Source organism: Mustela nivalis, assembly GCF_964662115.1.
Source record: "Mustela nivalis genome assembly, chromosome: 12".
Taxonomy (NCBI): Eukaryota; Metazoa; Chordata; class Mammalia; order Carnivora; family Mustelidae; genus Mustela; species Mustela nivalis.
This window is the reverse complement of record NC_139031.1, coordinates 12,952,536-12,965,197: the sequence shown is the minus strand read 5'-3', so window position 1 is coordinate 12,965,197 and position 12,662 is coordinate 12,952,536. Positions and strand designations below refer to the sequence as shown.

General features: G+C 45.4%; 1 protein-coding gene across 13 annotated transcripts in view; it reads right to left on the bottom strand.

Annotated features, from left to right (window-relative positions):
* Positions 1–11,010, bottom strand: part of SLC37A3 (solute carrier family 37 member 3) — a 49,221-nt gene extending 38,211 nt beyond the window's left edge. Inside the window, exons 1-5 of one of the 13 annotated variants that reach the window (XM_082693920.1) lie at positions 10,816–11,002; positions 4,490–4,587; positions 4,140–4,281; positions 1,670–1,793; positions 532–693 (exon numbers count right to left, since the gene is read on the bottom strand). In XM_082693920.1, the coding sequence (XP_082550046.1) occupies positions 532–620 (89 nt within the window). In that variant the 5' untranslated portion in view covers positions 621–693; positions 1,670–1,793; positions 4,140–4,281; positions 4,490–4,587; positions 10,816–11,002. Of the gene's footprint in view, positions 1–531; positions 694–1,669; positions 1,794–4,139; positions 4,282–4,489; positions 4,588–10,815 lie in introns of all 13 variants that reach the window. The other 12 variants (XM_082693915.1, XM_082693916.1, XM_082693926.1 and 9 more) reach the window with 12 other exon arrangements.
* Positions 11,011–12,662: the final 1,652 nt, after the last annotated feature.

Sequence of the window (12,662 nt, the reverse complement as noted above, 5' to 3'; positions counted from 1 at the left end):
AAACACAGATGATCCTTTAGTCGTGCTAACGCTCGGAAACTCACAGGAGTTCCTAGAGCTCCTCCCAATTGTCTCAGTCCATCTTTACTGCTCAAAGACGCACAGGGCACTCCCTAAATACATGCACCCTTTGTTCTGAAGCTCCTGGTTTCAACAAATAAAAAACTGTATATTAAAACAGGGATTCTCAACCATGGCACTGGTGATATTTTTGGCCCCCCAAATTCTCTATCATGCAAAGATAGCCTGTGCACTGCAGGACCTACAGCAGCATCCCTGGTCTCTGCCCACTGCAAGTGGCACCCCTGCTCCCAGGGTGACAACCAAAAATGCCTCCAGACATGGAGGAAACATGGGCAAAATGGTCCTTGGAAACTACTTAGAGGTACCAGAAAGCACAACAGGAGGAATAACTAGGCTATTTCATGAGCCCATACCAATCAATCACTGTACTTGCCATGCCAACAAATAAGCTCCCTCAAATAAATAAGCCCAAAAAACACGAGTGCACAGTCTGAGCAACGAACCTACCTGAAGAAGGTGAGCAGGAACACAACAACATGATGATGGCTGAACCGGGAGAACGCAGTCCCTCTTCGAAAAATATTCGGCCAGGCCATAGTCTTCCTGACCTTCCTTCCCACCTCTGACCTTGAAGTTCGAATAGTGAATTATCTACATCATTTCTTCTTTCTGAAAAGACAAAATGCATTATCATCATTACTTAAAATAGGCAGTCTCTCCAAAAACTGAATTTTTAGACTTATAGCCAGCCAGTCAGTATATTATCAGACCTTGAAAATAATTATCTGAGCTAGTGACTCCAGAAAACTAGATTGATAATTATGTTTATAACAAGCCCTTGAAAAGAAAAATCCTTAACAAAAGATTAGATTCTAATGAAAGAACTCTCATACGAACTGATAAGAAAGTCACTAATTCAGGGACGCCTGGCTGGCTCAGTCAGAAGAACATATGACTCTTGATCTTGGGGTTGTCAGCTCAAGCCCCAAGCTGCATGTAGAAACTACTTAAAAATCAAATCTTTTAGGGCGCCTGGGTGGCTCAGCCGTTAAGCATCTGCCTTCGGCTCAGGTCATGATCTCAGGGTCCTAGGATTGAGCCCTGCATTGGGCTCTCTGCTCAGTGGAGAGTCTGCTTCTCCCTGTCCCACTTGCCCTGCTTGTGTTCCCTCTCTCACTGTTAAATAAATTTTTTTTTAAGATTTTTATTTACTTATCTGAAGTAGAATGAGCAAGAAAGAGAGCATGAGCGGGGTGGAGGACAGAGGGAGAAAGATAAGCAGATTCCCCACTACGCAGGGAGACTAACACAGGGCTTGACCCCAGGACCCTGGGATCACAACCTGAGCTGAAGGCAGACACTTAACCAAGTCAGCCACCAAGGTGCACCATAAAAATAAAATCTTAGGGGCACCTGGGTGGCTCAGTGGGTTAAAGCCTCTGCCTTCGGCTCAGGTCATGATTCCAGGGTCCTGGGATCGAGCCCTGCATCGGGCTCTCTGCTCAGCGGGGAGCCTGCTTCCTCCTCTCTCTCTCTCTGCCTGTCTCTCTGCCTACTTGTGATCTCTGTCAAATAAATAAATAAATTTTTTAAAAAATAAAAAAAATAAAAATAAAATCTTAAAAGAATAAGAAAAGGAGGGCACCTGGGTGGCTCAGTCAGTTAAGGATCTCCCTTCGCCTCGGGTCACAATCCCAGAGTCCTGGGATGGAGTTCCGTCTTGGGCTTCCTTCTCCCTCAGCCTGCCGCTCCCCCTGCTTTCTCTCTCTCTGTGTCAAATAAATAAATAAAATCTTTAAAAAAGAGAGAGAGACAGAGAATCTCTAATTCTGACAGAAAAATGAGGAAAGGAAATGAATAGGCAATTCAGAAGAAATGAAATGGCTGAAAGCTCCAATCTTACCAGTAACACAAGAAAGGCATACTTGCTTGGTTAAGGCAAGAAAACTTTTGCAAAGTTAAAAAAAGATTGTGCCCAATGTAGTTCAAGGTCTAATGACTCCTGAACTCTCGTATGCTGCTAAGCGATGTGAAACATATTACAGGAAGATAATCGAGCATGTTCATAAACAGCCTTTGACACAAAAATCCAATTTCCAGGGATCTACTCCTAAAGAAATACAAGGTACATTCAGGTCTATAAACAAAGGTAGTTTTCACAGCTTGTCAAAGGAGCTTTCTTCTATTAAAGAAATAAACTTTGTGTCAGTCATAAGGAAATGGGGAAAGAGGCAGGGCCACTCCCAGCCCGTCTGTCTCCACGACTTCCTGTCAGTGCTCCTTGGTCCTCTCTGAAAGGAGCACTGCCCTGACAAACTAAGCATCTAAACTTCATGCCTTCAGTTATTAGTCTGCACAACCTAAAGATGCAATGAAAGCGGAATGCGTAAATAAATTATGGTATAGCCACATGCTGAATAGTTTATAATCATTTGACATGACAAATTAAGGCTTTTTAATGACATGAGAAAATGTCACATAAGAAAATGGGGCGCCTGGCGGCTCAGTCAGTAAAGCATGGGACTCTTGATCTCAGGGTCATGAGTTCAAGACCCACATTGGGTGTCGATTACTTACAAAAAAAAGTAAGATACAACTCATAATCAATTCAACTCTATGTTTACATAATATTTACAAATAAATAGGGGATATACTAGTTCTCTTTGGGTAGCAACATTATGGGTAATTTTAATTTTCTATACCCTTCCCTAAAAAGTCTACAATAAAGGTGGGTATTTACGATCAGAAGGGAAAACATCAACATCATTGGAAAAGTCCTATAATTCACTTGCATATTAGGAAAAAAATTAATTAATGAAATGACCTGTATGCTATGTGTACTACTATAGTCAAGGCAGGAGAAAAACTCAAGAACTCCCAGTACTGAAGGGCATCTGGGTGGCTCAGTGGGTTAAGCCTCTGCCTTCAGCTCAGGTCATGATCTCAGGGTCCTGGGATTGAGCCCCGAATCAGGCTCTTTGCTCGGCGGGGAGACTGCTTCCCCCTCTCTCTCTGCCTACTTGTGATCTCTCTCTCTGTCAAATAAAGAAATAAAACCTTAAAAAAAAAAAAAAAGAACTTCCAGTATTAAAACTGGCAAATCACAGGGCTTTGCTTTCAAGGCCATGCTCCTTGTAACTGCCATTATACTCATGTTTTCACTAGCCATAGTAGCTTGGTAGATATAGGCAAACCTTACATGCCCAAAGACCCAGCCAAAAGGCCATTCCTGAAACTTTTGGGTAAAAGGTACAAAGTTGAGGTGGTTAAAATTATATCAACATTACAGCTGTTTCACTTACTGGCCATAAGCCCTTGGTTAAGCCAAACTTTATGAATCACAGATGGTCATCTATAAAATGGCATATCTCTTCTGAGAGTTAGGAGATTAAAATAAACAATGTATGTAAGGTAATTATATACGTAAGATAATTATTTTAGCCACTGACCTGCCCAGGATTAATCAGTCCCACACCAGTAGAATGTAGCTAATTTCACTTACTCTTTCTGCCTGAAAATGTTCACAATATAATGAGCCAAGTAGGATATTAAAATTCCACTTCCAAGACATAACAAATAAACTCTGTCTGTAATTCCAGAAAGTTACAAACCTGAGAGCTATTAGTGTCACTGCTAAATTTACCTCCAGCCCCTAAATTAAACATGAAACCCCAGTGGAACAACTCAAAGCTTTATGGAAATTGTAGCTCTATGAATTGAACACATTCACACCTCAAAACAGTGTACTGAGTACTTCAGGAAAGGATATGATTTATGAAGTTCAGTAATTTATCAGGTAAAATAATAATTCCAAAAATGTACACTCTACTGGATTGGGATTGCACTGCTCTGGCAATAATGGCTGTGTATTTCAAGGTTGTGTAGTTACATTAATAACTTTACACAACTACCAAGCTGTTTGAGACCATCTGGATTTCATTTCTAAACAAACCACTTTTTCCTTAGCTAACGTGACAGGAGAGAAAGGACTTAATAAGTACACCGGGAAAATAGTTTTAAATATTCACCTGCTATTGGCAGAAAGCCACTTAAAATTAATACTATTATAGCATCTGGTCCTAAGTAATTACAGTAATTAATAACAATAATAATACCTTGCACTTATATTCCCTGCATCACAGAAGTAGTTTCTACTCATCCGTGAGCTCTGCGACCCTGGGGAAGTGTCGAGAGTTTCTGCCAAGTCTGAATCCACCAAGCACATCCTACTTTCTGAAGACCATTTTCATTCCTGCTCTAAATACAGACAGAACAAATGTCTAACGTTTTTCAAGTGTAAGTAAATGCTGATATAATTTTTTAAAAAATCCATTTAAGTTTTCCTAAATTCATAGTAGCTTACCGTTTCGTATTTTCTCAGTTAATGGATACTGAATATACAACTATCATATGGGAATAAGAACTAGCTTTTAAAAACAAAACTTATTAAAAATAAGATCCTTACCATCAAGAAGGATCTGGAACCATTGAGCCATGTTCCACTTTTCAAAACAAGCTGATAATCATTAACTCATATGATTCATATTGAAGCTTTTTTGAGTCCTAGAAGATCACGCATACAAGATATTTTCCAGGATGAACACTCCACACTGTATAATCAATGTAAAAGATGGCTTCACATGTAACATGTCCAGACAGAAGGCAATCTCCCCTTACCAAACAACGTCTTGGGATATGAAGCCCTCCAAAACTGTCACTTTCTATAGATATTCAGAGACCATTCCAACCCCACATCAGTAAGACTTCAGGTTGTCATGTATTGGGAACACTGTGGGAGACACAGCTAGAAAGATGGGGGGAAGGCTGGCAGGAAAGATGGCATGTGCAAAGCAACTCATCCCCCATGCCCATGTGACCTGACCCAATCTTCACCCCACCCCAACTTCTTATCTTGCTCTCTAGAAATCTAGATATGAGGCAAGTGAACTTCTCCACATGGTCACCCTCCTCTGAGCGATATTTGCCTCCGACTCCTGACCACCCCCAGATGACCCTGCCTCCTCCAGGGTCTCTCAAGGAGAAGTCATCTTTCTTCTCACGGTCACTCTTCCTCCTCAGAGGACTCCAGCTTCTCTGAACTCAGGCTGGCCGGGAAGGGCGATTCGGGGGAAGAGGGCCCCCTACTGGCTGCTGCCTTGTCACCTCCTGACCTTCCGGCACAGACCCTTGCCTCTCTTTCCTTCAACCACGGCCTCGGTCCCAGCCCAAGAGCCAGGTGGCTCAGCACTACCTCCCCTCTCTTCTCCACCACCAATCTTTGCCTCTGCCCCACACTGAAAACCCCTCCATGGTCAAGACCCAGCCAGTGCCTACGTCACCTCCCCAAACTAGACCGCAAACACCCGTCATTCCGTCCCTCTCCCACTTTCCACTCAAGAGTCCTTTTACCTCGACAAGGCTCCCAGCTCGGTCACCTCACCATTCCCCCGGTATCCATAACCCTCCTCTGGTCCTCATTTCAGTCTTCACTAACTTAGAATCTAACAACTCCCTCGCAGGCTGTGCGTGCGTGTGCGTGCGTGTGTGTGCAAGAGCGTGCACATGCACCTACTTGCTTGCCTCTGTCCTCCTTCCCTGCATCCAAGTAGCTGAGTTTTGCCAGAGAAAAATCACACAAGCAGGCTGTTTTCACTTAAAGATTCAAAACCACAAACCTCAAAGAACATGCAACACTGCCCAGCATGTCTACACTTCCCCAATTATTCTGCTTACTCAACCTCTAAGACGACAATTTCACACTTCGCTCTTTAAAGTTCCAGCATCCCTCTCTCTCCTTCACCTTGTACGATGGCTTTCGGCCAATGACCCCCCCCCAGAACCAGGGCTCTAACGTGGACCCCACAGTACAGCCAACTGTCCACCTGATATGCCTCCATGGATCTGAAGCAAGATTCTTCGTGTCCTCCATCCAGACCTACATTCTTCCCCCAGTATTTCCCAACTTAAATGATACCACCATTCCTCCAAGTGGCCCAAGGTAACCAGGACTTTTCCTTCACTTTTCCTTCTCTCTCTCAGCTTCCACATCCACCCCGCTTCTAATTACCTCTTAAAATACATCCCAGATCTGTCCTCCTCTCTCTATCCCCACTGCCACCACCAAGATGAACCACCCGTACGGCCCACCAAGCCTACTGCAACAGCCTCCTGCAGGCCTTCACGATTTCTACATCTACCCTGCCCCCAACTCATTCTCCACACATCAACCAGAAATAGATTTTTTTTTTTTTAAATATTTTATTTATTTATTTGACAGAGGGAGATCACAAGTAGGCAGAGAGGCAGGCAGAGAGAGAGAGGAGGAAGCAGGCTCCCTGCTGAGCAGAGAGCCTGATGTGGGACTCGATCCCAGGACCCTGAGATCATGACCTGAGCCGAAGGCAGCGGCTTAACCCACTGAGCCACCCAGGCGCCCCAGAAATAGATTTTTTTTTTAAAGATTTTATTTATTTGAGAGAGAGAGAGCAGGAGCGGGGCGGGGGATGGGGGAGGGAGGGGAGGGAGAGGGAGAAGCAGCCTCCCCACTGAGCAGGGAGCCTAATGTGGGGCTCGATCCCAGGACCCTGGGATCATGACCTGAGCCCAAAGCAGACGCTTAACTGACTGAGCCACCCAGGCGCCTCCAGAAATAGATCTTAAAATATAAATCAGCTCTAATTCCTCTGCTCAAAACACACTGATGGCTTTCCAAGACTCTGATAAAAATACAAAACTCTTTACCATGGCCTTCAAAGCCTGAATACCCCCAGTCCTCCAGTGTACAATAAGAAGGTTAAGGTGGGGGAGAGCAGTGGAGCTGACAGTGGTGGCTGGCAAAAGGAGGCTGGAGATGAAGGAGGAGACTGCCTGAGGCAATGCTTTTTGAGAGTTTTTTTTATTGTTTTATTGATTTTCAATAGGTTATACGTACATAAGGCAGAAAAATCAAAAGACAGCAAAAGGTATATACAGTGATGTCTCCCTCTCTGGTCTCATCACCCTGTGCTCCTACATCCTCCCAGAATCTACCCCTGTGCATACACTCCAGGCAGAGCCCCTCAGACCCATACATCCACAAAAGAGCATATTACGTGCACTATTCTGCACTTTTTTCTTTTCTTCACTTACCAGAAGTTAGAGATCTCTCCTTATCCACACCTACAGAGTTAGCACATTCCAATCTCCTACCAGGTATCTGGGTGGTTCCCAATCCTTTGCTAGGATGGAGCCGCCATTCTTGGACACGGTGAGGCTCTAACCCATTTCCTTCCTCCTCTTTGCCCACCCTCCTCCCCACCCCTGCCAGTACCACTCTTCCCCATTCATGGCAACCTCCCCACACCTAATTCTTTTCCTGTCCCTGAGCCGTTTCTTGCTTTGAGCCTTTGCATTTGCTGTTCCACTGCCTGAAATGCTCTTCCCCTGGTTCCTTGCAAATGGCTTGTTCTTTCCTTTTCTTGGCTCATCCTCAAGTCATCTCCCTCATTGTGTGCCCTGACCGTCCTCTCTCTACAACGCTTGGGGCAGTCACTCAGTGACCTCTCTCATCTCTGTCTCTGTTTCTTCCCTTCATAGCATTGCTACCAATCGAATTATTCCCATTTAACTGTTTACATATGTACTGTTCGTCTATAAGCTCCCCAAAAGCAGTGAGCTCATCTGTCTTAAGTCCACAGCTGTATCTCCAGCACCCTGTATCAACTGATGCTTTTAGAAGCATCAATAAAGGGGCACCTGGGTGGCTCAGTGGGTTAAGCTTCTGCCTTCGGCTGGGGTCATGATCTCAGGGTCCTGGGATCGAGCCCCTTATCAGGCTTTCTGCTCGGCAAGGAGCCTGCTTCTCCCTCTCTCTCTGCCTGCCTCTCTGCCTGCTTGTGATCTCTCTCTCCGTCAAATAAATAAATAAAATCTTTAAAAAAAGAAGAAGAAGCATTAATAAAGATTTTGTGAATGAATGAATCCTTTGACCATAACCAACAATGAACAGTTTCAAAGTGTCAGGCACTGTGCTAGGTACTTGCCCTGAACTAGAACATATAGTTCTCACATCTTGGAGATGAGAAAACAGATTTTATAAAGTAGTATCACTTTTTTTTAAAATTTTTTAAAAAGATTTTATTTATTTATTTGACAGACAGAGATCACAACTAGGCAGAGAGGCAGGCAGAGAAAGAGGGAGAAGCAGGCTCCCTGCCAAGCAGAGAGCTCAATGTGGGGCTCGATCCCAGGACCCTGGGATCATGACCTGAGCTGAAGGCAGAGGCTTAACCCACTGAGCCACCCAGGTGCCCCTAAAGTAGTATCTCTCATTAGACGAAGCTAGCATTCAAACCCAGACCTGACCCTAGTCTCTATGCTATACTGTATTTAAAAAAAAAAGGTTAAAATATCCCAAGTTGGGTAAAACATAGTAATCAGAAATAGCTCACCTTAAGCTTAGAGGTATAAATTCAGAATGGAAACAAAAAAACCAAAACCCACACTTTATCAGTAACAGTGTAACCCCTATTATTCAAGGTGTAGCACATTAGATAGGCAACGACTTACTTCTCAGATTTCAGTTTTTATATTTGCAAAGGAAAAAGATTATGTGTACTGAAATATAGAAAGGCAGCTGGAAGAGTATTAAACATATAGTTGAGTTTCGCTATTTTGAGAGTACTGCGTATGTTGTAATTTAGCACCTCAGTGCTTGACACTTATGCAAATATCCTTTTCATCCCACATTATCTGATTTGATGCCATTTACTTGTACTACCTGAACCCTTTTACTCAAAACTGAAGTCTTCTGTAATTTTTCTCTCTTCTTAAATTGTTGCATTACCACATATGTAAAGTACTTAACCTTTACCTGTAAAATTTTCTTGTCTTATTCTAGGGTTCCTAAAACTACATTCTTCCTACATTTTAAACATATTCCAAAGACAAGAAGTTTCTAAGATACAAATCTTTCCCTCTTGGAGCACCTGGCTGGTTCAATAGGTTCAACATGCAACCCTTGATCTTGGGATATGAGTCTGAGATCCACACAGGGGGATAGGTTGTATTTTTAAAAAAATCTGGGTGCCTGGGTGGCTCAGTTGGGTAAGCATCTGCCTTTAGCTCAGGTCATAATTCCAGGATCCTGGGATCAAGTCCCACCTCAGGCTCCCTGCTCAGTATGGACTTTGCTTCTCCCTCTCCCTCTGCCCCAAATGTGTTCTCTCTCGCTCTCTCTCTCAAATAAAGAAATAAAATCTTAAAAAAAAAAAAAAAAAAAAAAAAGCCTGCCCTCTCCTAGCCAAAGACTTATACTCCAGTTAACGGTCAGTGCTGTGACATTTCATTTTGTCTGTGATGAAGAGGAAAAAAACACAACCTGTGATGATACACTCGACCCTGAAAGCTAGAGAGAACAAGACATTGCACTGACTTTATTTATTTATTTGAGAGAGAGACAGAGCATGCACACCAGCAGGTTGAGTGGCAGAAGGGGAAGCAGACTCTCCGCTGAGCACAGAGCCGGACAGAGGAACTTGGGCTTGATCCTGGGACTCCAGATCATGACCTGAGCTAAAGGGAGACGCTTAACCGACTGAGCCACCCAGGCATCCCTCACTTTAATTTTATAAAAGTACTGTTTCAGGTCATTTTCTGATGGAAATCAAAGATTAACAAGAGAGGGGGCGCCTGGGTGGCTCAGTCAGTCAACCATCTACCTTCGGCTCAGGTCATGATCCCAGGGTCCTGGGATGGAGGTCTGCATCTGGCCCCTGCTCAACGTTGAGTCTGCTTCTCCCCAACCCTCTGCCCCTCCTCCTGCTCATGCTCTCACACTCGTTTTCAAACAAATCAAAAACCTTAAAAAAAGAAATATACTGGCTAACTGAACATACTGGAAAAAAAAAAAAAAGAAGAAGAAGATTAACAGAAGAATGATACTAGGTGAAGCCATGTGTAGCCCATAAAAAGGCATTAAAATTCAAGTTGGAACCATAGACCCTTCAATGGGCCTCAACTCCCTCATTTAAGAACTACACGAGAGAAGTTCAGACAGTTCCTAGTTCAGAGCCTGGCACACAGCAAACATCCACCAAATGGCAAAGGCATATCCAGCACCAAGACACTGAAGAAAGGGAGCAATTAAGATTCAGATTTCCGTCACCCCAGGAACATACTCTTCTCCCTATAAACATTCAGTAATGTTACTATGAGCTCACCTACCATCTTATATTTCAGGAAACGCCAAAAACCCTGTGGACGCGTTCCCATTATCCCCTGCCAAAAGTGAGAATAAACAGACCACATTCTGCAAGTAAGAATACTGGGAGAATGACGAATAAGTAATGTGACCAAGGAATTTGGTCAAATTCCTTGACTGAGGCCACAGCAGTTGCCAGAACACGAAACTCCACTAAGATCCTTCTAAACCCTCTGGCCTCCGCGCGTTTTATCCCAAAAGCCTCCCTTCCCCCCCTACCTGAAAAGCCTCCCTTCCCCGGCTCTGACCGACAGCCCTGCTCCCGCACGGGAGCCCTCGTGGCGCGGCCCGTTCCCGACTCTTCCCGAGGGCCCTCCGCGTTCCTCCCGCTCTCCTCCCGCTCCCCTCCCGCTGCGGTCCTCGCCCGCCCGGCCCGGCCCCGCACAGCCCGCACCGAGGGACGACCCCGGGAAGCGGCGGGAGCGGCTGCCCGCCCGCCCAGCCCACGGCGCCACACCCACCGGCCGCTCCCGCCGCATCTCCGCGTCGTCGCCCTCCCCTCCATGGAAGCCCCCCGGACCGCCCTCGCGGGCGGCGCCCCCACACCTCACCCCAAGCCGGGCTCCGGCCCCTCCTCGGTCGGCCCCCCCCGCGCGCCCGGGCTAGCGCACCCGAGAGCCGCTGCAGTCGTCGTGCTGCGGCCCACCGGCCCGCTCGCTCCGCTGCCCGTAGCCCCTCGCCCGCGCCGCCACCTCACCCGCCGCTTGGCGGCCAGGGTTTCCGGACGCTCACGTGACCCGCCCGTCCCCAAGGCATGCTGGGAGCTGTAGTCCGACCGTGGCCTCACCTGCGGGCCGCCGGGGTAGCTGGGGGAGGCGGAGGGAGAGGGAGCACTGCGGCCTCGGGGAACCTGGCTGCCAGGCTGGGGCAGGGGACCGTGGCCAAGAGCCTAAACTGGAAAATGGCAGTGAGAGATAAGATATAATCTGGAGAGAACAGCTATCTAGGTCATCTTTTTTCAGGAAAGCTTTACTCTGCTATTTCTTTTTATAATAAATAACATGTTGCTGGGGCGCCTGCGTGGCTCGGTGGGTTGAGCCTCTGCCTTCGGCTTGGGCCCTGGTCTCAGGGTTCTGGGATCCAGGTTGGCATCAGGTTCTCTGCTCCACAGGGAGCCTGTTCCTCCTCCTCCTCCTCCGCCTCCTCCTCCTCCTCCTCCTCCTCCTCCTCCTCCTCTCTCTCTCTCTCTCTGCCTGCCTCCGTGCCTACTTGCGATCTCTCTCTCTCTGTCAAATAAATAAATAAAATCTTAAAAAAAAATAAAATAAAAAAGGAACATTCTGCTAAGTTTGCTATTGACCAGCCAGCCATAAGGGCATAAGCTTTAGATCTTTGTTTAAGTTAATTAAATGCAGTGGCCCCTGTAATCTGCCAGTATCGTTCACCATTCTGCACTCCACCCCACCAACCCAGACAAACAGATGAATGTGAAGATCCTGATAGCCTCTCAAAAAATTCAAAGGCCTTAGAACACAGGACTTAAAAGTGGAGTCTACCGCCCTCCTGGGCTCTCTTTCAATGCTTGGGGAAGTACAACTTTAAAAAAAAAAAAAAAAAAAAATCTCCCAACCCAGGAAACCTCTCCATAAAGAGAGCAGAGAAAGAAAATGGGTTTACTACTGGGTAAGCATTAAACCAGAAATGTAACACTCGTGGCGAACAATGAACAAACAGATTGCAAAAAGACAAAGGAATCTCCCGTATATACAGCCAAGCAGATATTCCCTTACATGTGTGTTCTCAGGATAAACAATCACCAGTCCCCAAACAAGACGACTTGACAGGACATTTTGTTACATATAGTTGGTCCCAGCTTTATCGTGGTAACTGGGGAGACTGCTTAGGTTGGCTTATCCAAAGGAGAAACAAAGCTCTTGTATCTTTAGGATAAGAGATAGTGTTACAAATTGGAGGAAGGCACCCAGGGAAGTTAGGCTTTTAGCCACCCTGGGAACTGGCAGACTGGAGCACTCCTGGGATGTTTATTTCAAAATATGGCTCCCGGGTCCTGGAAAGGCTCCTGATTGTAGACTGACAAAAGATTATTTAGCCATTATGAAGCTATTCGTCTATTTGAAAGGGATCAATAAAGAAATTGTTAAAGAAAAAAAAAGCAGGATGGAGGTGGGAGTTCTTCCTTAGTTTTTCTCTTCCCTTCATTCTAAGGGAAAATCAAACCTCTTATTTTCACTTTGTTTGCCTTTACACAATGCAATTGTAGTTCTGTTTCCAGCCGTTGGAGAGTGTGACTGGGAAAATGTGACGTCAGGTTGAGCAAAACCAAACCAGCCAGTTCACTTTTTTTTTTAAATATTTTATTTATTTATTTGACAGACAGAGATCACAAGTAGGCAGAGAGGCAGGCAGAGAGAGAGGAAGGGAAGCAGGCTCCATGCTG